General features: G+C 37.2%; 1 protein-coding gene across 11 annotated transcripts in view; it reads left to right on the top strand.

Annotated features, from left to right (window-relative positions):
* Nucleotides 1-24,776, top strand: part of UBR3 (ubiquitin protein ligase E3 component n-recognin 3) — a 117,196-nt gene extending 92,420 nt beyond the window's left edge. For 8 of the 11 annotated variants that reach the window (XM_055719044.1, XM_055719043.1, XM_055719035.1 and 5 more), the window contains 9 exons: nt 57-231; nt 7,980-8,080; nt 12,888-13,012; nt 16,409-16,516; nt 17,011-17,121; nt 17,970-18,146; nt 19,786-19,995; nt 21,591-21,730; nt 22,335-24,776. In XM_055719044.1, the coding sequence (XP_055575019.1) occupies nt 57-231; nt 7,980-8,080; nt 12,888-13,012; nt 16,409-16,516; nt 17,011-17,121; nt 17,970-18,146; nt 19,786-19,995; nt 21,591-21,730; nt 22,335-22,452 (1,265 nt within the window). In that variant the 3' untranslated portion in view covers nt 22,453-24,776. The remainder of the gene's footprint in view (nt 1-56; nt 232-7,979; nt 8,081-12,887; nt 13,013-16,408; nt 16,517-17,010; nt 17,122-17,969; nt 18,147-19,785; nt 19,996-21,590; nt 21,731-22,334) is intronic. The other 3 variants (XM_055719041.1, XM_055719040.1, XM_055719042.1) reach the window with 1 other exon arrangement.
* The last annotated feature ends 3,058 nt before the right edge of the window (nt 24,777-27,834 follow it).

Raw genomic sequence — 27,834 nt, 5'->3', positions numbered from 1 at the left:
TAAAATACTGCAAATTACTGTATATACTAATCACGAATCTTATCTTCACCTTTCAGATCAGCTGTTCCACGTGTTGGCCATGCACATGCGCCTCTACAGTATAGATTCTGCATACAATCCCTGGAGAAAACTAACCCAGCCGATGCAGGATAAGAATTCAGAGCAAGTATTTTTATTTACCAGATACCAATTTTGCCTTGTGCCAGAGACATCCCTACAGAGGGGCTTTGAGTAACTTGCTGTCTTAATTTAAATTCTCTGTGAGGTAGGCTGATGAACTTACCATCTAAATATTTTATGTATCTATTTGTAAAAATAAATTTTCAAATTTCTTTTACATAAAATCGGACATCTTAAAAACACCACTTGCAAGCTTAAGCACATGCAAATTTAATAGCATTGAGTAAGTGGATGATAGGTGCGATGCTGTTCTTGGTGTGGATGCTAGACAAAATTTACATCAGGATTAAGTTCATAAATCATTTATATAAAGTTGGGCAATGACTAATAGCTGTTAGAGACAACATAATTAGGCCTAGTATATGGGAGAAATAATTCTATTTTAAGCAAAAAATCCAAGGATTAACAATATAATAAATGGAGATGTGTATCTGTGTTCCACAAGGACTCATTTCCCTATTTGATTTAAGATTTTTCACTTTTCTTCTCACCATCAAGGCAGAATCTGAAAGGTTTCTTGCCTAAAACCAGATGATTATTTTTCCTCATAAGAGGAAAACAGTAATTTATTTCTTTTTCTCTCTCGACACCCCGAGCATCTTCCTCACAGCTAAGGTCTCCACTTTGTAGCTTGCAATAAGACTGTCTTTTTAGTCCCTGTCCAGCTGTGTATTTGTCAGTGTGTTTCTAGGAGCCTGAGGTGAAAAGCATCGTAGGATTTCAGAAACTGATCTAAAATAGTGATGCCACAATCCTAATCTGCACATCAGGAAAAATTATTGAAACAATTATGTTTGCTTCTAGTTTGAGATTTTAGTGTTTGTCCGTTTGGACCCAGATCTCTTTTTGCAATGAATGTTAGATTATTGCCAAAATTAAACTAGATTAACAGATTAGTTTATAAACCATTAGCAGAACACAGCATTAAGAGTTTTATAACCTGAAAACCTGTGTTATTTGGCTTGCATTCAAACTGCTTTGAGAGTCTGTTTTCATGTGATTCTTCCCTGACCTAGATGGAGCAGTGGAACAAAGTTAATAAATGTGGTGTATGGTTGATTGAGTCATACCGGGCAAAATTAAGATCATGTTGATAGGCTGTTGACAGTCAGAATGGCTGTGGGTCTGATCGTGTACTTCTCGTTTTGGTATTTGAAACGCTTGCTGGCTTTGGAAGCAGCTATGAACAGAGGGGCTGCTTTTTCTGCACGTGCATCTTTTTTTCGCCTTTATGGACTTGATGGAATTCATCATGCATTGGTCATACCAAGGTTAGATTGCTGCAAGTTAGATTTCATTAGGCAGTATTTTGAATCACTTGGATAGTAATGGCACTGTCTTGCTCTGCAGGAGGTGTCGCATGTTGGAAATGCATTTGAGCAGCTCTCTTGCTTTCTGCACTGGTTTTCAAGATTTCTTGGTAGACCTCCTTGCTGATACTGATTTGGCACTAAGTCCTAAATAATTTAGGAAGCTGTTACTGAGAGACCATCCATTTTGCCATGAAGTAGTTTACTGTGAGATGCACAAATGCAATCAAGCTGAAATGTTTTTGCTCACTTCTTGGAACATTTTTTCTACCTTAGTTTGCAGGCCCCGGAAAACAGCAGAGGAGGCAACTTGGGGACATGTTTTTGATGTGTAAATCAGAGCATAAGATGGATATCCATAATTATATTTTATAAATTTGAAGTAGCAGTTTTACTTGAAGATGGAATTCATAAAATTGGTGTGTATGACCTAATTCCACACTTAGAGTCACATAGCCTTTTGAGAAATCCAGAATAGCCATTTTTTTCAGGTACAGGAAAGAGTGCTCAGAGCAATTAGAAAGTGGCACACTGCTGTAGAGAAGAAGATTAATAGGGTGGTGGAGAAAGAACCGTTGCAGATATTAGACATGAATAGCATTCTGCCATTTTGAAGCTAACCAAGTAATCTAAATCATCACCCTGACTGGCACATGAGACACTAAGCAAAGACTTGTAGGGAAAAAAAAAGTCAGTGAGAGGAGAGTTCTGTATTATCTGACTATATTACTGTGATTCCAAACAATTTAACATCAGGAAAGTTATAGGAGCAAATAACTTTAATAGGTTATAATCTTCTATTTAATTTTTACTTAAAATTTTTCTTTCAGTTGAAAGCAATTTTGCAGAGAAGTTAGTGCATCTCTTATTTATTTAAAAAGATAATTTCCAAATCTAAAAAAAACCCCACAAACAAACAAAAAAAGCCTGTGGAATGGAAGTGCCATTGCATTATCTTTTCTCCCTTATTTAATTGTAGTTACTTTAGTTTTAATTGTAAATATTTATGTATATTTAAATAGCCAGATACAGAGCTCACAATATTTAACTTGGTTTTCCACAACCCAGCTATCATTATTTATAAATCATGCCTTAGATTTCATGTGTCTGGGAGGACTGATCAAAGTAATTTGTAAAAACTCTCACAGAATTGCTCTACTATGCTTCCAAAGCCCTTGCTTTTGCTCGGTGTCATCTTCTACAACAGTACCTAGATTGCTCCGTAGTTGAAAACAGCAGCTGAGAGGAAAGGTATGAAGGAGCTCATGCAGTCACACCAAGGTAAAATAGAAATAGAGAGATTCTGAGCAAGAAGATACCTTATCAGAAAGGACCTAAATAATGTGAACTGTTTGAAAGTGGGGGGGGACGGGGGGGACGGGGATGGGGAGGTAAAGCTAAGTCTGATGAACTGTGAATGGTGTAGTGGGTTCTTTCTCCTATCCAGTTCATATTGTCACATTTAATATACTCTTGGTCCCACAGGCTGTGCTTAAGCAAATTGTTCTACTAGGGACAGATCTGGTTTCAATGGTGATCAAATAAACAATTATTGTGATGTAAGTGGGGAATAATAGCTTCTGGCAGGGGGCAGAGAAGGAGCAGCTGGAGACAATAATTACTAAACCCAGATGTGAATTTAATGGACTAGCCCAAGTAGCCAGAGTTTCAGGAACAGTAAACCTGAAATAAAAGGGTATACATTTTTGTGAATTTACATCTCTACGAAGGCTGAAATATTTGTGTCGGTTTTGACAGACAGAAAGTGTCAGCAAAGAGCGATTTGGCAAAGCATTAAGGATCTTTGCAGTAGAAGCATTTGTTCAGGGGGGAGCTGCATGATAAACTGAAATGCTGAAATATACTGGGTTATTTTTAGTACAGTGTTTTGCTGATATTTTGTTCTAAGTTAGATCACTTTGGTGATTGTTTGTAGTGTCATACTGGGGCAGCAAATTGCAATGCAGGGGTGGGAATGAGCAACTGTATGTGGGAACCTCTTAAGTCCCATCTCCATTACAGAACCTGTTGTGAAATAGGAAAAATAAAACAGTTCTTATGAAGATACTCCAAGGCAGACAGAAAGTAGGATGGTGGGACAATGGGACTTAGTTAAGGTTTGTGCAAGAGGTGGTATATACATTCACATGCCGCAACAGAACTTACGTGATCTATTCAATAAACACACAAATTCTGCCAGAAAGCCCAGTGTCTCAGGACATATGTTACTATACAGGGGTTTTGACAGTAATGCCAGCTTCAGGAATACTTGCTCTTGGCTGTTTCTTCCCTCCCCTTTACTGTAGCTCACCATCTTCTTCAGCTGTGCTGGTGTCACTTGGGCAGCCTGCATCATTAACAAAGTCAAGCAACTAAACCTTTCTAAAAATATGGATAATTTGAATAAGTGTAGGAACGGGTGACAAGGGGAGCGCTGGGGGCACCGCGGAGAAAGGGAGAATGGGAGATGCCTAATGTCAGTACTGTCAGTGAAATCCTGTGTTCTATAACAAGAAAAACTGGCCTGCTGTAAAATCTGCTGTGACACAATGAAGAGAAAATACGAAATTGTGATTACATTCTAGAGTGTAGCCAGAATAAATAGAATTCTGCTTTCTTGTCATGAACGTCAGAAGCTGTGTATTACCCTGACCTTTCTGCAGGCTGGGATTTGTGGGCTGTATTTCTTATCCTGCAAATTCTGAAGAGAGTATAAATTTGCCCTAGCTGATTAAGCCTTTGTTTAGCTGTATCCATATCCTTGTTGTCTCAGGTTTTCTGTATCTGACAGTTCGAAGAGGTGTGAGGCTCAAAATTTCCAATTTATTTATTGAATTTCTAACTTTATTAATCAGTTGGAGTTAGCATCAAACAAAAATTTTAAGTGTCCGTAGCTGAGACGAGAGGGAAAGGGGAGCATATATATAAGGAAAGGCCATAAACAAGTGCTGCTTGTTTAAGAGTAGAACAGAATTTTCTGTTCCTCTGTATCCATTCCTAAAGAGGTGATTCCTGTGTAACCTCTATTAGGAGGAGGATGCAGAATACAGAGGCAGAGCTGCTCAGCTGTCAGCTGACGGACAGCTCTGGTATTGGCACAGAGAGAGGTGCAGCCCGATTACCTTGGACTGGAGGAGAGGTCAGTTCTGTAGAGAAAGTCAAGCAATGCATTTTTCATTTTTGTACGTGTTTGTATTGCACTGTGGAGTTTATTTCCCCCTCTCCCTCCCATTTTTTTAATGGATACAGAATACAACTATAATGCAATTGGATTATTTTATATTACTTTGGTCCCATCTGCAATTATACTTGCTTTCCTTTTATTCAGTGCTTCTGTGGCACAATTTTTTGTAAAGTCGGTCTTTTCAAATTTTCACATACACATCAGGGATTAACAGGATGCACAATTTCCATAAAACACATTTCTGAACACATTTTATAAATCCAGTTTCAGTGTCATAATGAAGAAGTTGCTCAGGCTCTTAACAAATGACAGAGCAGTTTTGAAGTGTTTCATACGCTGCAGCACTTGACATAAACGGGTGCAGCTTATCTAAAACCCTGACATTTAATATGGCTTTACTTCTCCAGTTCATATGAAATGAGTAACTTAGATGAATAATTCAGTTGGTCCTGCATGTGAAAAGGAGTTAATTTGTTTGTGATGTTGCCAGTCAATCGCGGTATTCTGTATATATAAGACTATTTCCTAATTTTGTCAGAACTGGTATTTGACCTAATTGTTACATGACTGTTAAATAATATTGATGTCGATACCCCTGTCAGAAAGAGGTGTTCAACTAAATGTGACCAGAGGGAGTTTGTTGGGGTTTTTTTCTGTCTTAATGGTATTCTACATTATTTTTTCCCCAAAATTTATATAGAAATTAAAAATGCAAGGTGAGAAGTAATTTAAGAGATGTCCATGGGTTTAAAGTCATTACATAATGAGGGTTATTTTAAAACTCACTGTCATGGATCATAAAATAGAACTAGCAGTAGATAAGAGTAGAATTAGAGACTTAGTGTGATTTGCGTCTTCATTGCCTGTATAATTTTGAAAATGAGACTTGGTAGTGTAATACAAATTTTTGCCCTCATTGTCATCTTTAGAATTAAATACACTGATTTCTAGTATATTTGTAGGAGACTCCCATATATAAATATGTATATTTATGTATGTTACAGTGTTTAAAAACAATCATTTTATTAAATGATTGATGATAGCAAAAGGTGTTATGGATAATGTTTATTCTTTAGCTGACAGGGTTCATTAAATTCAAAAGGACCAGTTAGACCATGTTTTCTGTGACTTCATTTTGTAAGACCAGTCAACTGTATGACCAAAAGTGTTTTTAATCCTCCTTTTATGTGACTCTTCTGCCTGTTAAAATTCCTATCACAGATGACTCCTCCTTTTGTAGAAAGAAGTCTTGAGTTAATTCATTAGGTCAGTAACTATGTAGAGGTCTCCTTCCAACAGGAGCATCCTGTTTACATGCCTCAGAAGTGACAAATTGGTCGTATCCCCAAATTTATTAAAAGGTACTGTAGGATCTTTTGCATGCGTCCACATCCCACCACATGTGGACAGCCTTTTCCAGTATGTGGTCAGCAGGAGCTCGGTTTGTCTGTTGTGCATGTGATAGATGGCACCAAGGGGAGCTGGTGCCCTCACAGAGGTGTCAGCTAAGCACATGGAGTAGCCAGTGCCAGCTGAGTTGGATCAGAGTTTGGTGCTTTTTTGGATCCAACAACAGTTTACCAGCTGTGCTCTGAGAGGGCAGAGCTGAGACAGAAGGTTTAAATGTCTTGTTTGTATGTTTCTTTCCTCAATCTGATTCTGTCCATACAGAAACTTGGGCACTGCTGCAGGGCTTAAGCCTCACTGGGAAACTCTACGGTCTACAGTATCTTGCAGAACGACCGAAAGGAGGAGAGCGAGGCTCTGCTTTTGGGGGTAGATCTTAATATGGGTATATGTATGTTTTCAGTACAGCTATCTTCAGTACACTTCATCGGTTGTGGTTTGCCTGCAGGACAGTTAAGGTTGCTGGAATAAAACACGAAGCTATCTGTGAAACTGTAGCAGGTGGATGTATTTTGATTTCTGACATTCTCAGATAGGTTTTTTTTGGAGGGCCCAGTGACGTGCCACATGGCATAGAGGCCTATAGCTGCCCTAAGTAAGGGAAGCTCCTACCAGGGGAGGGAAAACTGGTTTTCCTGTGGTTTCTGACCAGTGATAAGAATGACAGAAGAGGAAGATAAAAGGATTAAAAAGCCTAAGGAGCGATAGAAAGAAAATGCCCTTCCCGAAGGACAGCATTTCAATCACACGGCAATTGAAGGGAGGTCGGTAATGTGCGATGCTTTCCTTTGCAAGATTCACATCTGTTGAGGACTCTGTTTTCCGTGGGAGATCCAGGGTCATTAGAGTAGACTTCACAATACGCTCCTGTAGTGCAGATAAGTATTGCAAACCTACAGCTCTGCCTTGGTTACTCCGTTGGCATTCAGCCAGCTAGTGCCACCGCTGTTTGCGAATGGGAATAAGAACCCAAACAGCACTTTCTTTTGTGTGTGTTGCAGAAGGGGAAAGGTGACAATGGATGATGCATATTGCATTGTACAGGCCTGCTCCTGCTTGAGATCTCCTTCAGGCTCCCAATCAATTAAAGAGGGGAATTATTATTTTTTTTCCCACCATTTGGACTCTGCTGTTGAACCTACATAATACTGTTGGTTGGAGTATTGTTGGATACTGCTGTACAAAGCTAGAAAAATACTACCTCCTATCTGCAAACATTTTATGCTTTTAAGACTACAAGATGCTGTTATGTCATTCAGTGAATCTGAGTGGTTCAAAAGCTTGCAGTATCTTGATGTGCTTATTTGCTGTCCCTCTAGCTATAAGGGGGTTTTAATAAAGACTGTATAAAATTGCATAATCCCACCTGTGATGGCTGCTTCAGTCAGCATTTCCTTATGTAAAAGAAAGCAATACCTTTTCTAAAGTCTCAGTGTTTTCCAACAGGAGCAATCCTTGTAACATCAATGTAATTTGAGGATCCGTTGTTACAGCGTGGATATATGGATAATTGTGAAATGCCGTGCTTTGAAAACCAATTAAATTATTATGTTACTATGCAGTATATTTTATTACTTTAGAACATAAGTTCTGAAAGTGAAATGCTGAATGTTCCTTGAGTCTGTACATAGAAATTAACTTGTTCAGGCAGTTTTGGAAAGTTTTAAAATTAACAAGAATGAGATACCCAAGTGGTAAATTCCTCATGAGTTATTACAATCTATTAGTAACATTAAATGGTTTTAAAATCAAGATCAGTTAGTGAATTGTTAGGTATTTGGTTTCCGTAAGCTTGATATCAAATGTAATACTATTTAAAATAAAATGCAAAATAAAATATGAAAAAGAAAAATGGGTTTATAGTATCAGAAGTGATTTTCTTTGGGTTTTCTTTGTAGGCTGATAAGTGAAGAGCTGCCAGAAGTTCCTGTGCTTTACAGAGATGTCTCATCCCTTTTGCTTATCCAGATTTTAACAATGCCTCAACCATTGCACAAAGGTAAGTTACAAAAGTATGTATATTTAGATGAGTATGTATATGAGGCTGTATTTATGGTGACTTCCAGGATAGTAAATCGTAGCTGGTCTACTGTGTGTCCTAAACTAATGCTTCTGCCTTATCTATAGAAGGTGGCATTGGACAGAAATTTTTGTTGTGGGTTGACAGGTTTATCTGTGTCCTGTCTTCTCACCTTATCAGTCAGCCTATTCAGTAAAGATATAAGAGCTGACCAAAAACTGTTATGTACCTTTACTGAAGGAAGTGTCCTTTGTTTGACCTTCATCTCTTTGCTTAGAGGGGCAGCTCAATACTTCCAAGTTGAACTCAGTGCCTAAGGGTGAAAGACACTAATTTAGTCTGAATTTCAGACTTTAAATTGCAGCAGTCTTACATAGTAAGAGGTCATATATGGAGATGATAGTTGCTGTAATGCAGCAACTTCAATGGAGACAGCTTATAGTATAATTTGGAATAAATATTAAATACATATTTAAGAACATTTTTTTCATGGCTAACATCAAAACTGTTTTAAAACCAAAATTTATTTCTGTTTGAAAGGAACAGCTGAACCTGGTCCATCTTGCTAAAAGACAGTATATGCTCCAGAAGATGGGGTATTTCACACCCTATGGTCTCTGGCTTTATTATTTATAGCTATACCTCTATTTTAAAATGAGGACAAACAAACAAATATCTTTTTACTACTTCACTGACAAAGAACAGAGCATCTGCTTTGGGGTCTGTGTGGCAATGTTGATATCTACTGAGTTTTGGTAGTTTTTGAATAGGTAAATACAGGAATGGTTTGCTCTTGATGTATACACCTAACTTATAAAGTATAGTAGAAACTCTTTCCCCTGAAGAGGTGTTCAGTCCTCACTACGAAATGTTCAAATTCAGCTCAAGTGACTCTGTATCTGCTAACATGTGGGTTGTGTTTTTTTGAATCAGTGTGTATGTTTGTGGATTAAGTATGTCCAATAAATTACTAAAATATGAGAACACTAGGATAGTATAATATTTTTAGTAGCGAAGCCTATTGTCAAAAATATACCTTTTTTTTTTAACTACAGTTTTAACTTAGATTAACTTTTATTGGAAAGACTTAATAAAAGCAGAAAACAAAACTTTAATAAGACTAACATCTTCCAAAATACAGGGAAAGGAGTGGTAAAGCCAAAGTACAAACAGTGGTCTTTTTGTAGTTTATATTCAAGCGCTGAAAAACACCATTTATGAAAGTATACCTTATCCTAGGAAAGATTATATTCAATTAATTGTAATGCATCCTGTGGAGAATTCTGTAAAATACCATGTATCAGCAGCATGTTTTGCCTTTGCTCTTAGGTTTAGCGTATGTTGCAGTTGAAAGGGAAATGGTAAGTGGCAGGAAGAAGATACAACTACTTCAAATCTTTGAAGCATTAAATTGGAAATAAATTGCCATTTATCTTTCTAATTTTTTTTCATCAAAATGGTTAGGCAGAATAAAAAGAAAGTCTTTCATGATTCTTTTCCTGAGGTATAGAATGGAGTCCAGGAAAAACAGGTGATAACAAATTTGTTTAGAACTTCTGTAATGGGTGTGTAGGTCACAAGAGTTGAATTTGATATCGTTAATTCTTGGTAGAGAGGTGAGGCATGACAGAGGTGAAATGGCTTGTGCAGGGTCACGTGGCAGGTCAGTGGTGGGGGTGACAAAATCTACATTTGACCATACTGCTTCCTGAACTTTCTGTGCTGCTGCAGTCTGGTGCAGAATGCTGTGGTAACAGTGTCAGAACACTAACAATGAAGGAAGAATCTGCAGGCTTTAGAATCCATGAAATATTTTATTCCTCTTTTAGCATGGACACTGCTGTAATGGTGCTGGTTTTGCAGTACCGTTTATTAGGTATGTTGATGCATTCAGAGAAACCACATTTTTATCCTTACAGGAAACTAAAACGATTCATCAAGTATTAAATCTTCTTCATGTTTGTACTCAAAATCCTTTTTGTTCACACAGTGGGTTTTTTAAAAAAATACTGAGTGCTCTGTAAGGGGGACTCAAACTTCATCGCTTGCCCATCAGATACAGCACTAGGAATTGCATTAACTACCCTATTAAGTGTTGGATGGGTGTTGCTCTCTTTTTCAATCCAACATCGATTAGAGCAATAAAAATGTCATTACTGCTCAGCCTCTTCATTCAGACAGGAAAATTGATCTGAACCCATCACAAAGAAAGACATTACAAATTAAATCTTCGGGGGGGTGTTATTTATTGTGGGACAACTTTGTAGTGGAGGTCAGACCATTTGCAAGCATTTACTAATTTATAAAGAAGGGAATGAGAAAGATAGTGTGTACCTCCTGTGTAGTTTAACCAGCAAAATAAATACTGTGTTCAAGATACTAAAACCATCTGTGAAAATTGAGTTTGACACTAGAACTAGGCTTCCTATGCTCAGCATTTTGAAATTGTACAAGACTAAATATGTAATAATCCACATAGGAGTTTCTGGTTTAATTCTGTGGCAGTTGTACAAACAAAAACAAAAAACAAAAAAACCCAACCCAAACAAACAACAACAACAAAAAAGGCAAAAATCAACCACCAAGATGAAGTTTGTGCAGAAGTCAGGACTTCTTAAGAGTGACCCAGATGTGGGAGCATGTGGGTTTTGTCCAGCTCTGGATTCTCAAATAACATAATTCATGGTCATTTATGAGTCACATACATGTAAGTAAACACAAGAACGTGAATACTTCTGAAAGCATAATATATGTCAGATATAATATTTCTGGGGAATTGAACACTTATTATTGAGGTGAGGATAGGGTCAAGGAGTAATCATGTTTAATAGAAAACAGATTTTTAAAAATAGAATAGTTCTAGAGGGTGCTGGGACACCCAGTGTTGAGCACGATGTCACCCTGTCAGCAGACCAGAAGGAGAACTGGCAGATGAAGTGGGCTGTGGCAGATGGGTGCACGCTGACCAGCAGTCTAGTTTTGCTGGTGTATGTGCAGTCACTTAGATACATGCTTCCACAGTGTAAAATTGATCTCTACTGCTTGTACCTGCTATTGAGACAGAGCTCAGCACTTGGGTTCAGTTCTAGCTACGGTTGTAGACTCTAGCTCAGGCCCGAGAGGCAGTTTCTACAGTTCTGTGAGTGCATGTGGTTTAATCTTGTAGATCTCAGTCCCAGAAAATTTACTGAAAGCTTGCTTACTGTTACTTCTCAGGAGGAGGATTGCTAACAAAACGGAGGTTTCAGCAGAGGAAAAAAGTAGGGCCTAAAATCTCATGGGATCTGGTGAATTCTCCTGGGGAAATGCAGAGAGGAAAAATTATTATAATGCTGTGTGCTCTAGAATGGGGCAGATGAAATATAGCAGCATTTGTTGTCATGTTTCGTGTAAGGTCCATAAGGTAATACAGAAAAAAGTTACACTTTTAGTTACATAGTTACAAATAATCATTTAGGTGGTTAAATTGTGCTCATTGTATATACTCAGTGACATTAAAAAGTTTCAAAATCCATGTCTGCCCTGATTTGTAAACATTTGTTACATAAAAAAGCAATTGTTATTTCACAAATTTTATTATGTACTGAAGTCCTGGCTGTGTGTGCTGTGGAACCCAGTGGTGGGTTTTGGTATTAGATGCAGGAAAGGAGAAGCAAGGAGTTTCATCTCCCTCACCTCCTTTTCACTTTCACATACAAAGCTTGTTTAAATCCTTTGGGAAGAGAGAATGAGTTTAACCTAATTTTTGTGAGGTTCTTACGTAAATAAAATTGTTTTGTTTTACTTCAAAGCCTGAGAGAACTTTCTAAACCCCTCATTTTTGTGTACGTTGTTTTAGGTATGTATTATAGTTGTTTCTGCTTAAGGAATGGTATAAGTGATGATAGAAACTTCTTTGTTCTGGCTAGATTTTAAAAAAAATCACATTATTTAGGATGGGAAGTACAACCTAAAGTAAAAAAAAAAAAAAACCCAACTTTTTTCTTGTTCCAATTTTAGGAAGTCTTATTTTGCCTCTGTTGCTAGCTTCCCCAAAAGGATTTCAAAGCTTTTCTCCTGCAGCCTATATGTAGGAGATAATTATATTTTAGATATTATGAAAAATTTTAAACAATAAAGATATTTCAAAAGAAGGTAAGTTCTAAAATGGTGGTCTGTCTTTTGTCCTTCTTATGTATTCATGTGAGGTCCAGTAAAAATAGGTACTCACTAAAGATTCATTTGTAGCAAGTCTTGAAGTCTTGAATGGCTGCATCCACACACCTGGAAGTGAAGGGACAGAAACTGAAGTATGCTAAATGTCCTTCTTGCAGTGATTTCTTTGGGAGCTTAACTTTTCCACTATTTGTATGAATGTACCTTGCTCCAGATGATCTAATCATTGCCAGAAGAGATGGTAGGATATGCATTTGCTTACATCTACAGCACCCAATTAGTGTTTACTATCAGCAATCAGTAGTTGAACTTGATGTAACTTTTGGACAAAATATAATTTTGTAATACAACCAGGTTCCTAGGAGGAAGTCACTGCTGATCAGGATTGTGATGAACATACAGAGCAGTGGAAAATTACAGCCCTGTACTTGTTCTGTTCACTATAGCTGCCAAGTCATTTCTGAAAGCCAGTAAATATATTTACATTGTTTGGTATTTTTTGGAGGTTTGTACTTTTTATGTAGTGCTTGCTTTTCATTTGAGAAGCATCAGCTCCATAACTACAGACTCTGTAATCAGTATATTTGCTAAAAAAATCAAATGTTTAAAAAATACTTTTTTTGTTTTACAGAACACTTCACCTGCATTATAAAAGTGCTGTTCACTTTACTGTATACTCAAGCTTTGGCAGCACTTTCCGTTAAATGCAGTCATGAGGATAGAATGGCATGGAAAGAGTCAGGAGCTCTCAAAAAGGTTGGTTGATTTATTAAAACATTTATGAAATTTTGCTTATGAATTTCTGGTAGGAGTCTAACAGATACTTCTGCTTTGCATGTCATAATTCGCATCTGCTTCACAAAAATCCAGTATTTTGTTCTTGCGTGTGCAGTTTTTGCAGGTTTTTGTATGTGATGAGACTTAAAAGCTTCACAATTAATTATCTAGTTCCAGAACTGAGTTTCAGATTTGGGGTTGTATCTCTGTAGTTTCATTCTTGAGTGTGTTGCAATGGTATCAAATAAGTGTAGCTTTTCTTCCTGTGAGATTGAAGCCTTCCTAGATAAACTGTGGGTTGATTTGCTGCACTCCTTTACAGGAAAAGCAGGCAAGCTTGGTGGTGGGGGAAAAAACTCCTGTCTTTTTCTTATTCTTTCATACTATTTGTGGCTAGCCATTTAAATTTCTCTCAATATGTGGTCTAGAGTGCTCATGTGATGAAGAGGCAGAGAAGGAAATCTGCAGACTAGGCAGGTAGATATTTCACTATCTTTTCCTTGCCTTTTGATAGTATTTACAAGTAAAGTGAAGGTGCGTTTTGCTATTTCAGTTCAGCCGATTGAATGCTAGTTCCCACTACAAAACAGAGTTCCCTGCACTGGCATTCGTTTAATCCCTCAGTGAGCTTTCTGCTGCATGGATTGATTGCCCAGAAGGTCAGAAGAGTGCCAATGCCAGACCAAGGGAAAGGATGGAAGTGTTGGCGCCAGGAGAGGAAGCAGGTGGAGGGGTACCCCTCTGTACAGCAGCCGGGCTGGCTGTAAAATGAAATGCGCACTGAGAAGCATGACCTGCTCTTCACATACAAGTTAAGATTTGTCATACTGGTCGGTCACAATTCCAAGGTATTAAGGACAAATTATCTGCTGGCCAAACCACTACTATGCAGGATCTTTTTTTTTCTGGACTTCCATTTTTCAATATATTGTCATTTTCTTAGGATTTCAAGAACATTTGCTTGCTGTTGTTGCTGGTGAGGGTTTTTTCAGTTTTTCTGTTTACTTAATTGGTTCCCAAGTCATAGATGATTTTGCAGTTGAAAGTTTGTGGTAGAAAGCATATAAATGAATTGTTACCAGTTTATATTGTTTATAGTCCTTATGATAAACATGGATTGCCTTTTTCTTAGTAGCAGAGGTTGGCGTTTATCTGAACATGTACAGTGAGAGATTATATTGTATGAAAATAGACTTGGGGCATGTGGTAGGTGGGCTTGCTACCTATTAATACTAAGTTGTTTTCTTATAGAAGCATGTGAAAGCATTTGCTTCGCATGAAGGACTTTGTTCTTGAGGCTTGCAAATTATGGTGATGGCTCAGAAAATGGATTTATGAAGTAGCTTGATATTAAAGACAGTCCATTTTAGTGGAATTTTCTTACGGATTATAAAGCCAAGTGGAAAATAGTAGCACATTAAACAGTGTGTTACTGTGAGTGGATGTTGTGATTTAGTGTAATTCAAGTAACACAATGGAGTAACTTCTGTCAATTTGAGAATTTTTACTTCTCTTCTGTGAGAAGCCAGTTGAAGACTGACCGTTTTCAAAGTGGGAGGAGAGCACAAGAGGTAGATCGGATCACTGCTACCTGCTGCATGTGAGCTGTACTGATAGCATCTCTCTTTCCCTTGAGAGCATTCTCTTCCTTCCTCTTGTCTGTCTTGTGTGGATCATCTTTGTACAAAGGTCCAAGTTCTGACAGCAGCTTAGCAGTATGTGTGTGGGGTGATCTCTGCATGATCCTCAGGCATTCAGGGACTCCTACATTTACTTCTTTCTTGGCTTCCATCCCACTCCAGTGATAATCCACCCCAAGTGTGGAGGCTTTGCAGAAGTCAAATGTGCAGGTTTGCCCTTCTCCAGATGTTTTTCCAGTTTCCTGCCCCTCCTCCTGCATAATGTTGCTGACTGGACCCTGTGTGTGTGCAAGAGACCTCTGAGCACTGAGGAGTGGCCAGTGGTGACTGAACAGCTCCCTGTTCCTCTCCCCCAGCGCTTTGGCAGCCCTTCTCGAGCCTAACCACAGTCCTCAGATGAATTCTTTCTCTTTGCATGTCACGAGGGAAGCTAGTTTTTAGTCTAGGAATCCCAAGTTTCTTGAAGCCCAAATGGTTTAAAATGTGTGGTTCTGGCTGGCTTTTTCTTATGTGCTGGTAATAGTGACATTTTGATCCCAGGATGATTACACAGATCACATCTTGTGTAACTTTTGTCTGTGGGTAATGCCAAGTGAATCTATTTCAGTTTGGTGTTCCAGACACTAAATAGGAGCTGAAGTCTTTCCTCTATAGTCATGCCAAATGATCAAACTACACTGAGCTTAGTTTCTCAGGAAGGCTGAGGGGTGAATATTCTGCTTCTGATTCCCAGCTTCACTCTCATTGTCTTTGTGAGGTGCCTTACGGTGTCATAAGAAGCACACTGTAAATGCCTGTGGAGTAAATTTCTAGGAATAATGTAGATAAAAGGTTTGTCCCAACTGCCAATTTAAATATGTGTTGCCTTCTGGTTCTTGGACTATGCGCACAAACAGCATGTCTGCTTTCCTGATGCTGAAAGGTAAAGACCACATCTAAAATCAACAATTGTAATTAATGTCAAAATGCACTAAAGAAATCAACTGATGAATTATATACATTATGTACTGAAGTCTTTATGTATTTAATCTCACCTTGGAATGTTTTTAAAGAATCCCAGTTACATTCCACTCCCTCGTTGTTTGTTATGCTGGTGATACACAAACAGAGCTCAAAATTCACATCCAGTCATGCTTTTCCTGGGTGGAATTTATTATGACTTAAAAGTATTTATGGGAATACTGCTTTCTATTTCTGATGGCTTTTGCTATTTATTCTTTTCACTAAATATTTTTTTTCCATCTGTAGTAGATATTTTTTCGTTCCAAACACAACTTTCCATTTTCTGATAGACTCATTCAACTTAAAATACAGTTTTGTAACTCATTCTGGTTGGTACATTTTAGAAAATTAGCTTTTTTTTTTAAGTTAGTTGTATTAGAGTTCAAATTCTGTCAAGACACGGTGTATCCATAAATTGATTCTTCCTAATTTTCAAGTAAGCTTTTTTATACTCACAGAAAAAACATGGAAGATGCAACATTATAGTCTTCTCATATAATGCTCAGTTTAGAACATACGTAATTGAAGTAGCAATTTGTGTTTCTCTCTAAGCTAAATGCAGTCCCCTTCTGTAGAACTGTATTTTCTTTTTTCAAGCAATGTGTATCTTCGTAGGTCAAAATCCATGTGTTGATCAAAAGGAAATGTACTTCATCACTGTTATTTTTACAGGAACTTTTTTTCTCCTTTTCATGATCAGTGCATTTTGTATTTCTTTCCCTCTTATTTGCAGAATACGCCCAGTGGAGAGAAATCTTGGGAGGTATTGCTGGGTCATGTGATCAGTGAGCTGTCTAAGGGGAAGATATACGAAGAAGGAGAGACTGAAGAAATAACAGTGGTATTGGCAAATCTCTTGAGAATTTATCCAGCATGTCCTCTTTCTGGCTTTTGTTTTTCTTAGCCTTGCTATAATGATTTTTCTCTGATCTTGCTAAACGCTGCACTACAACTCTTTATTTTCTAGATCAAAGCACATCCCTTTGGGACCATTCGCCTGTGCAAATCTTTCTTTTAGTAATATCATATATGGCCAGTGCTGTGTTGAGAAAGTTACTGACAAACACTTCTTATAATTGTGGTTTTTAACCGTATGTATGAAAGACCTTTCAGAAACTTGGAAAATTGTATATTTAAGCAGAAAAAACATTTGTTAAGGGAGAAAGAAAACCCAGAGTTCTTTCCGATTATTAGTGAAATGCTGGCCTTTGGAATGTACGTTTGATGCAGTGATTTATATAGTATGCTTAAATAACATTTGGTTCATATGGAGTTTCTTACATAGGAGACAACTTAACTGGGGCAGAATTTGGTAATTGCTTCCTTCCCCTGTAGGTAAATCCCGATTCCGTAGAGTGCTATCTGCAACAGTTCTGCCTGCCATTCCTCAGGATCACAAGCCTTCTTCAACACCATCTTTTTGGAGGGGATTTACCTAGTTGCCAGGTACAGATTGAGAGGGACACGCTCAAATGTTTCCATTTAAAAGCTAGAGATCAAAAATCAGACTTTTAAGGTGTCTTTTTCATGGTATGAATTCTATATCCTAAGGTGGTTTTTTTTAATCGTGTTTTATAGCATTGCTCTGTGGCATTGTTTGACTTCTATAAATTTGCTTTTAAGGCACTTTCTCTGAAAAATGGTACTGCATTCTTAAAATTCAGCAAATACATGCTTATTTTGTCAGGTTGTAGATGCCAATCTCATAAAATACCAATGCACTTGTAAAACTTGTCCACCATTTGCAGAGATGGCGTAATTTCCACACAGACTAGAATTCAATCCTGATTTTGCTTAATGCCTGTTACTACTTGGACTTTATTCTCAGAGGCATTGCAACAGCAGATAATTATGTTTCATTTCCATGACTGATTTAAGTAGAGTTTGCTGCAGGTGAGCTCACTTGTTTTGTTGCCTCAGAATCATCTCATCTCTAAACCAGCTACAAGGCAGTTTGGGGTGCTAAACAGGAAGAAAATTATTGGATAGTTTGGGGGTTTCTTTTTTGTTTGTGTTTTTTTGATTTGTGGGTTTGTGTGTGTTTTGGCTTTTGGGGTTTTTTTTTGTGGTTTTTTTTGTCCTGATCAGGTTTTTTGTATTTCGATAATCCAATTTGAGGTAATCTGTAAAAAACAGAAGCTTTTCTGTGTCTCTTAACGTGAACATGACTACTAGCACCGTTGTACTAGAGTGTCTTTACATTTTTTTATTGAAATAGATAAATTTTTAATAAACTATTTAAAAATTCGAAGTGTATCTATTAATCTAAACCTCTCTGGTTTCATCCCTAAAAGGAAGATGAAGAATTCACAGTTCTCGCAAGCTGCCTGGGTCTATTGCCATCTTTTCAGTCAGCTCATCAGTTCACCAGTGCCTCTTGTCTTGACTGGCCTGTGCCAGCATTTGACATGGTATCACAGTGGTGCTCAGAATTGGCTTCATTTGCAGATAGACATCCAGATCAAGTAAAGGTATGTAGCAAAATTACTTCTTCCAAAATAGTCCTGATGTGAAAGCAGCTATTTATTGCTTGATTCACTATGCATATACACTGTTGTTTTGCATGAGGATCTGAGAACCTGACTTGTAAATGAGAGAGAAATTGTAATCAGAATTACTAGTTAGTGGATGTAGGTTGGATTGATTAAAAGCAAGAATAAGAAAACCTCTCTGGTTTTTATATGATTGCTGGAGACAGAAAATGGAAAAGATATCCTCGGATGATACTAAGATACCCATATTTTCTGCACCTGAAACCTATCTAAGAGCATGTAATAGAAACTTTGTCCTTTAAGAAAATACTTACCAGAAGTTCTTCTTGCCTGTTAGATATTATTGATGTTTTTGAGCATCTTCAAGTAGCAATATCGAAAAAGATCAAAAGCATGAAAGTTGTTTATTAGTTGACTGATAAAAGATAGTACATCTTGTCTGAAGGTTGAAGAAACAATGCCAAGACTTGAATTAGTACAATTAGAGTATCAGTTGTGAAATTGAAGTGTTTCAACAGTACTGCATTGTTTTTATGAAGAAACTGCATCTGAACAATTCAGGTTCCTATCTCTCCTGAGTTTGTAGTGTAAAAGAGGCAAGCCAGATGCATTATTCACTCTGCAACATGATCTGCACCTGCCTTTGCATGTTTGCTGCCATGAATTAGGCTATTGTGAATGAAAATTTAAATATTCACATTGATCTCAAAACACAGTTGCTGCCAGTCTGATAGGCATTTTGAGAGATTGCAGTGAAACTGATAGTGTTCTTTCCATGATTGAAAAGGAACTGGGTGCAAATGCAATATTCCTTTTTATTTTTTCCCCAAAATTAGGTTTTGAGGTCATGCACTCTTCAAAAGATTTACACCTTGCAAGACAGATCCCATCTGATCCCTGTGCCCATCAATTATAAACCCAGTAAAAATGAGTAGGTTGAAGGAAAACACGTTACTGTCTTAAAACAAAACAAAACAAAAAATACCCATAAAGTTGGGCAGTGTTTGTAAGAGCAAAAGAGAAGAGTTGGGCTTTGAAACCAGTATTTAGGTAGTGCCTAAATTTGTGGGTACTGCTGATTTCTTAATGGCCTCAAAATCTATGGGTGCCACACAGTTTTGAAAATCAGGCAGATGTCCTCAAATCCCATTTACAGAGCCTAACTTCAGTTCTGGTTTTGAAAGTTTTAGTCTAAATTTTAGCTAGGACATAGCTTTCGTAGTCAGTGCCAGGGTTTGTAAGCACTGGAACACCATTGCCAAGGCAACTTAGTGTAGCAAGTGGGAGTCTTCCCTGTAGGTTGCTCCTAATCCTCTTGGTTTAGCTTTGAAGATTTTTGCACTTTAAAAGTATCACATTTAGACAAGGTCCTTGTGAGAATGCTAGTGCCTGTTTTGCACCCCTTACAAAAGCTGAAATGCGACACAGCTGAGGAGGGTGTTCAGCCAGAGGCAGGTGACTATTGCAGTGCTACTGTTGCCTTCTACATTTGTGAAATGCGGAAGTGGGAGATTTTTTAAACTGCATGTTTGCTTTCGTTGGTATTCTCTATTCTTAGAAAACATAAATGCATAAATGAACGTGCAAAACTGATATATTGTTCTGCTCTTATTTGTAGGCTTTGCTTATCCAGGAACCTAAGTGGGACTTGCCACGCCTCCTTCAGCTGCCTGAGAATTATAATACCATTTTTCAGTATTATCACAGAAAGACTTGTACTGTTTGTACCAAGGTTCCTAAAGATCCTGCTGTTTGTCTAGTTTGTGGTACTTTTGTATGCTTGAAAGGACTGTGCTGCAAACAACAGAGTTACTGTGAATGTGTCCTGGTAAGAGAGAGTTAATTCAAGTTCTGTAATTGAGTCTCACACTCATGGATAGTTTTTAACTCCATTGCTCAGTTTTGATGGTTTTCTTTCCAAAATGTGTTTATAGAATCTAATATCGTTTGGGTTGGAACAGACCTTTAAAGGTCATCTAGTCCACCTCCCAGTAATAATTTTTAGTGCTTATTTCCAGTAGATGGACCTAGACTGGATAGATGGATTCTAGAAAGCAATTTTACTCACCTTTTGAAGCCCATAGCCTGTTTCACCTGTTTGAAAAACTCTTACAAAGCCATTGGGTGTAATGTTGACACATTGCTTTGATTGATAACGAGTTGAGATTTGTCTAAATTCTGGTTGTTCTTATATTATTTTAATTCTCCTGGTTTGTTTCTTGCTTTCTGCATACCTAAGAATATCAATGTATGGTGGTTTTTTTTTTCCTTTTATTAGAGTACTTTCTGATATACCTGACCATCTACTAGTGATCTACAGACTATAGCTAGATAAGCATCATTTTAAGGCCTCTGACTTAATTCAGCAGCAAAGTTTTCTAGTCATCATATATGTAAATTCTTTCAGGAGCCTGAGTGAGACAGCATCTAGTGTTGTTTTCCTGTCTATGATAAAGGTTTGCTTTGAAAGCTGTTCTGTTTTGTGCCATAGAATTGTTAGCAGAAGGCTGGAACTACATAGGCTTTACAAAACTATGAGGGGAATTTGTTGGGGAGATACTTATAAATGGGGCATAAAAGCAAACTCCAAGAAATGTCAGAGGTGTCTTGGACCTTTCTGAAATTGTTTGAACTCACCTTTTTCTCTCATACTGCTAATATGGTGGGAGAAGGAGGGTTGGTTGAAATTTAAGATAGAATTAACAGTTAAATTTAAGATGTCAAGCTTCATGAGAACAGAAAGTTATTAAAAAAAAAAGAAAATATATAATTGCATTTTATTATAGTTGATGGGATTATAGCCTCTAATTGTACTAAAACTATATAGGAAGAGCTCATTTTTTAATTGCTAAAATGAATTACTACACATCATGCCATTCATCTCTATGAATGGCATAATGAAACAAGCAAGCATTATAAAAAAAATACTTTTTACTAGATTTGTAGAGCTATAGACTAGACCTGTGAACACAGATAAATAAATGTTTAGCCATACAGACTATTTTAAAAGAGATAATGCTAAGTTTTTCTGAATACTTTCTCTTATTCCTGCCACCTGTGAAAAATAATTTGGTAACGCTATACAGTTTGCTATACAGCAACAAATTCAAAATATTGTAGAGAATATTTTTGCTCATTTTTGTTAGGTAGTTCTATTTTTACATGATAATAAGTATTGTCCATTATTGACTCGGGAACTGGTTTTGTATGCAGGTGTTGTTATGGCAGCACAAGACATGGTGTTCTAGTTTGCTTGGAGAGTTTGGAGGCAGGCTATCTTTTGTCAAACTGTTTCCTAAGAAATAATTGTATGTTTATTTCAAGCAAAACTAATTACTAATCTGTAAATCCTTTTTGTTACAAAGTTTACAGACACTAACAGAATCTTTGCACTCTTACCTTTCTACATCCATAATACTACAGCATTCTCAAAACTGTGGAGCTGGGACAGGAATATTTCTTTTGATTAATGCATCTGTAATCATCATCATACGAGGCCATCGTTTCTGCCTTTGGGGTTCTGTTTATCTAGATGCACATGGTGAAGAAGACAGAGATCTTAGGTAATGTTTTCATTACAGGTGTGTTTCTTTGTTGCTTCTCTGTGTAGATCAACTTTATGTTATGCAATACATGCAATAACAGATAATAATAGATGTATACCTTCCTTGAGTGGAAAATGTCCCTTTTACTGCAAGTTGGACTGACTTTTTTTTTTTCTTGGCTCAGAGGCGGTGTAATCATGATCATTGAGTTACACACACCAGGCACCCAACAGACAGATTCCTGTGTTGTCATTCCCAATGACAGTCAATTCTGAGTGTTGCGTTGGGAAACTCTTCTCTCCCACAGTTGTTGTTTGGCCTTTAATCAAATGAAGCAGTTGGATTCCAGCGTAGGGAAGGAGTGTAGCGTCCAAGCTACACATGCCTGAGAGCACAGGAGATGTTTTCTGGATTCTGCTATCCAAGAGTGAGGAAGCAAAGTCCCAGCAGTTACCTTATTAAAAAGCAAACCCAAAAGCCCCATACAAATAAATATGCATGCTTCCCCTGTGAAGAAAGAAATGTATGAGCATTGTGTGATGATTATACAAGGAAGCAGTTTTCTATTTATTTGGCTTGCTAACCATTTCTTTTTCTTTTTTGTTTGTTTGTTTTCCTACAGGCGTGGTAAACCTCTCTACATATGCAAGGAAAGATACAAAGTGCTTGAGCAGCAGTGGGTGTCTCATACCTTTGATCATATCAATAAAAGATGGGGGCCACATTATAATGGCTTGTAAATCGTCATCATCATCTACACACCATATCGTTGTTACCACGAATGAATGCATCTTGACTGACAATAGCTTTAACTGAATGGGAATTTAGTTCTTTGGCTCGGGGTGGAGCGGGGTATGGGCATAAAAGGGAAATGGAACTTTGTCAACATGTGAATTTTTTGCAAAATTAGCTGCTGTTGCTACTAAACAATGATACTATAATTTGAAATTAAATTCTCAAAATGGTGTGAGCAATCTGATTGCACTCAGTAGTCCATTTTTCTTTTGTTTTTTAAAGCCCATTGTTGTTAAGAAGCACAAATTTTACTTAGTTGTTTAGAAGCTCCAGTTATAGCTGTCAGGTTTTTATTTTTCTCTGCATGGAGTTGAGTTTTTAGCAATTTTTGCTGAAACAGTGTATATGTCTATTACACCTACTAAATATGTTGGATAAAATTTCTCTGCCTTTTTTTGTGTTGGTTTGAGGTTTTTGCTTGATACGCGTTTGTAATTAGACAGGATTTGTAAAACAATTGTGAGACTGCATGGTAACAATTGGTCTGAAAGTTGAATTTTAAAGAGTATTTCACTTATCGTGAGAGGTCTATTGAAATATTTCAGGCATTACTGAAAACTTACGCATTCTCAGGAATTTTAATTTTTTTTCTCCATAAATAAGTGAAATAGCTGTAAATTAGGTATCTTATTTCTATTAATGTAATCCAGAACACATATTCTTCTTCTTTTTTCTTTTCCAGAAAGGAGATTTTTTTTTCCATATCAATCGAATAAAATGTTAGAGATAACACATACAGAAATTGCTGTATATAGAGAATTTGTATGGCACCCAACATAGCAGATCCCAGTTACAAGCATAACAACCATAAGCCTGCCGGTCATTTCAAACCAGATGTATGTTTCAGAATGATTGGATTGGAAATGTGCAGGCTATTCTGCAAATAAAACATAATTTTGTATCTTTCCTGTCGTTTCAGGAGGTTCCTCTATATTGTATTTGTTTAGAGTAATCACTGTTCTTTCTGCCTGGTTTTCTAAATAGGAAAAAAACCAAAACAAAGATAGCCTAGATGAACAACCAATGCATGTGCAGCCTCACTGGATGAATGCCAAAACAGCTTATGTTTAGAGGGCTAAAAATTAATGAGAACAGACATGACTGGGCTAAACCCCACAGTGTAAGTAGGTAGGAAAGATTATAGTTAAAATACTGGTATGTAATATATTGCTACTAATGTTTTTCACAAGTGTTGGACATTTGTTGGCTATTTCATACAGTACTACCAAGCAGTTCCTGGTAGTTTTGACTTTCATAGCTTGCGTGTAATATAAAATTTATATGTGTAAAATAAAAACATCTTATGATAAAATCACATATACAATGAAAACAGTTCCCTTGTGGAAGTCATTATCTAATGAAAAGTGTATAGGGGAAATAAAATGACTGTATAGCAGTCAAGGAGAACGGACAGAAGGAAAAGTAAGTAAATACAATGACTTTTTCTGGATACCTGCAGTTCAAAAAAACCCACAATAAAGGATGCTGGTTTTTATACATATAAATATATATATATTTCAAAAGCATTACAGTACTTCCTGTAAGATTAGAATTACTGTTTCACCAACTAAATGATAATGTCTTTTCCAAAATATTACTTTTTTGATACTGTATTATAAGTTCTGCCTGTAATATTTTTGCATTGCTCATTATGAATATCAGGCCATTTTGTAAGTGTGGTTAAAGAGCAAAAAGATTCTTTACATCTCCAGCATAATATTATTACAGGGCTCATGAACTTGAGTAATCTGTAGTTTGAAGCTCCAATGCTATATTTACAAGAGATATGTATCCAGAATTTGATTACTGTGTTTTATTTAAAATGGAATGTTCTCTGGCTGTGCATATGGATGTGAAGTAAAACTATTAGCCTTAACTTTAACATTTGGGTATTTCATAGTGTTTATTTTAGTACTGGTGAATTAGTCACCAGTCAGTTTAAAAACAACAACAACAACAACAAAAATCACTTGGTTGAAAAATTGTACTTGAATATCCTTGCATGCTGCTAAACGAGAATTTTTATTTCCCCCATAACTTTTTTAATCCTACTTTATTAAGCTAACCTTGAAAAATAACAGGTCCAAACTAGAGTGGTGTGTGCGTGTATTACTCAAATATTCTGGTGTGATATCCTGTATGAATGATCATTTAAGTACAGTACATTACTGTAGAATCTAAATCAATCTTTATAACACATCAGAAGAGTATAAAACTAGGAATACAGTAATCGACATTGTAAGATATGTTAATAAAAGTCTACTGTCAATCTGTGTGTTCGTGAAATTTTTTTCTGTCTACCCCAGGTCATCCAAAATGTAAGTAATACTGAATTCCCCCCAATAGCCAGGCAGGTGTCTACACGTCAGAAGCTTATGTGGGCAAAGTACTTTGTATAGAGAGTAAATCTGCTATGGTGGGGTTTTTTTGTTTTCTTTTGTTACTTGCACAGTGTCATATATTTTGTATTAGTAATTTGGATTAATTGATTTTACTCATAACTATACCACTTAAAGTTGTTCTTCATTTTATGCCAGCTATTAACAGCATTGCTGCTGCAAACTGCTAAAATTAAAATGCTGAGTTGAGAAACTGTACTTCTGGGCAAACCGTGCTTGATGATCTTCTCTGTCAAATCCGTTTCTGGAATAACTATTACTTCAACTTGATGAATGTATATTTTTATGTATTAAATTTTTCCTTTTCTTTTGACCTTTGAGAAATTTGGTGAAACAGTCTTGTTTTGACCTTGACTTTTGGATAATAGTGTCGTTCTTCTTTTAGTGGTGGCCTGAAATTTTCAATGAATATTTTCATCACCTCTGCAATAGAAATCTTGCTTCTCGCAAGCAAATGGCATTTTTCTTTAAAAAGAGTAGCTTTTGCTACAGTATCCAACAAATGTAACTCATTACTTCAGAATCCAGTGAGATGCCTTTGTGGGGTGTGTATAGTTGCCAGAGGAGACAGTGAGTTTTGTGCTGATCTTGGTATGACTTGGATCTAATTTTCATCTAACCCAGATTCTGCAGTCCTGCTTTTCACTTTCTTTTCTCAGAGGTGGGGGTAGTGATGAATGGAGTCTGTCTGAGCATTAGCTTAGAAAAGAATGAAATTAATGCTGTTTGCAAAGTAAGAAAACCACAGGAACGAGCTTGACCCAGTGTGCGGGAGGTTCGCAGCTCTCTTATTACCAGCTGTGGGGTGTGAGGCAGTGCATGTCAAGTGAGGAGGCTGGCTCTGGGTGACAATCTGTGTGCACGGGATGGCTCACTGCAGTCAGTAGGATCCATGCTGCTGGTCTGAAGGCCGCGCTCCGTGAATGCCTGCTTTTGGTAGGGCACAGTGCCCCCAGCACCTACTCTCACATTTTCTCCAACTGCCCGCGAGTATTCTTACACTGAGAGGAGCCCCAGCTGCTGCAGGGTTCAGCCTTGTGACTTACCCTGCCCCTTCTGCCACTAAAATGTCCTCTCACTGCGCCCGTCGTCTTGCTAGTTGTACTAGCTATTAACTCCTAGAAACTGATGTCTTTAAGTAGGAAAAGCATATTCTCAGAGGTCAAACACTTCATGAATTCTTAGCTGTATAAACGGCCAGGGTGTCTTAATAAATTATAAAATCCTTTTAATTGACAGGTTTTTAATTATTTTTATTCACTGTATCATTTGTACTTTCTTACTACTAATCCTCTTCAGGAGATCTAATGCCACATGCTTCAAATATTGTGTTTCTTTGAAATAATACTGAGAAAGCAAAATTGAATCTTGTTAAATAAATTACAGTTTCAAAAAGCTAATCTTACTGCCCTAAAACATGATTTTTGCAATGTATGCTTTCGCATCATACAGGAAATGTGGGGAAAAAAAAAGCCACTGCTGTTTCAAAAAGCATTTTAAATTTAGCTCTTGAGTCTCAGTTAAAATGTCTCAAAATAAACTTTCATTAATGTACCATTACTTGAAAAGCCATTTCCTGTAATTTTGTCACTTGATGTAGAGCAGGCTGGTCTCTTAACTCATGAAAATGGGAGCTGGTTCCATGGAAACCCTTCACATCATTCAATGATATACTGCTCAGTAAACAACTTACTATATTCCTTTTATCTGTCTTTATCCTGTGTATGTAGCACATGGATGGTAAACCTTTGATTTCCGCTGATGTTTTAAGGATGGGAGCTATATTTTTTTTTCCTTCCATTGCTTGTCATGGAGCAAGAACTTTCTGGGAGACAACTTTTCCTGTAAAATCAAAATCCTTCAGTCAATTTCATATGCTGCCCATGATGTCTGTGTTGTTTTAGCCACTGGAATTGTTTACATCACCTGTTGTCTAATACATTTCCCATCCTTGGACTGCTTTCCACTCTTGGCTACTAAACTTTTTAATAATTTTGACTGAAAACAATTACAGTGGGCTTATTCCTCATGGTTGGATTTTTAATTTTGTTAATGTTTCAACAACAACAACAAAAAAGCAAGATACCTTTCAGAGATTAAAACTGGGAAAAAAGCACACAAATGTATTGTTTCCTTCATTTTAACAATAGTTTTTCTAAGTGTTGGGCATGTCTGCCGTCTCTATGCTTCGGCCTTAAATGTGGTGACCAAATGTGTATGTGTCATATATTGAAGCAGAATGGAACCCCACGCTGAACCACTTAGCAAATCAGAACAATGTGTTCTCGAGGATTACATGTAAGTACTGGCAAATACTTAAAGAGTATAATGAGCCTTTGTCTGTTTTTCAGGTGTCAAGGAATATCCTTTGCACCTGGCTCTTGAAGCCACTAATGCAGTTTGCTGTGAGAAGTGTTTCCTGCTGTTTCTTTGAAAAGCTGGGGCGCTCTCCATGTAATGCAACCACATTTTTCCTGCCTTTGTTGTTTCCATATTGTATATGCAACTACCTTGTTTGTGTAGTATTCCAAAACAAAAGAACCCTAAAACAGCTAGAGAGCCCCCTGTAACTACGTAACAATACTTTGCAGACAAGATGGTGTTCTCTCAGAGCACTTTATGCACATAGCCAGGGGGTACAGCTGGTAACTAGTTTGTAAAGGCTGTGGCTGCTTTCTTGCTCTAGGGTGCTAGTCATTTTAGATTTGTTACACATCAGCTTTGAAAACTTAAAACTAACATTAAATTTTTTTCAAGGCATCTCCACAGGCCCTAAAAGATATGGCCTGTGTTTTAGGACAACCTCCTATTGCTCTTGAGAGAGTTTAGAGCTGCTTTTTTAATCTCTGGGAGTAACAACACAGTTAGTGAGAACTGCTGGTGTAGTTTTGCATCATAGAAGCTATAGACATGCAGGTTTTGTTAAAG

Source organism: Falco cherrug, chromosome 8, assembly GCF_023634085.1.
Source record: "Falco cherrug isolate bFalChe1 chromosome 8, bFalChe1.pri, whole genome shotgun sequence".
Classification (NCBI taxonomy): domain Eukaryota; kingdom Metazoa; phylum Chordata; class Aves; order Falconiformes; family Falconidae; genus Falco; species Falco cherrug.
This window is presented reverse-complemented; position numbering and strand designations above follow the sequence as displayed.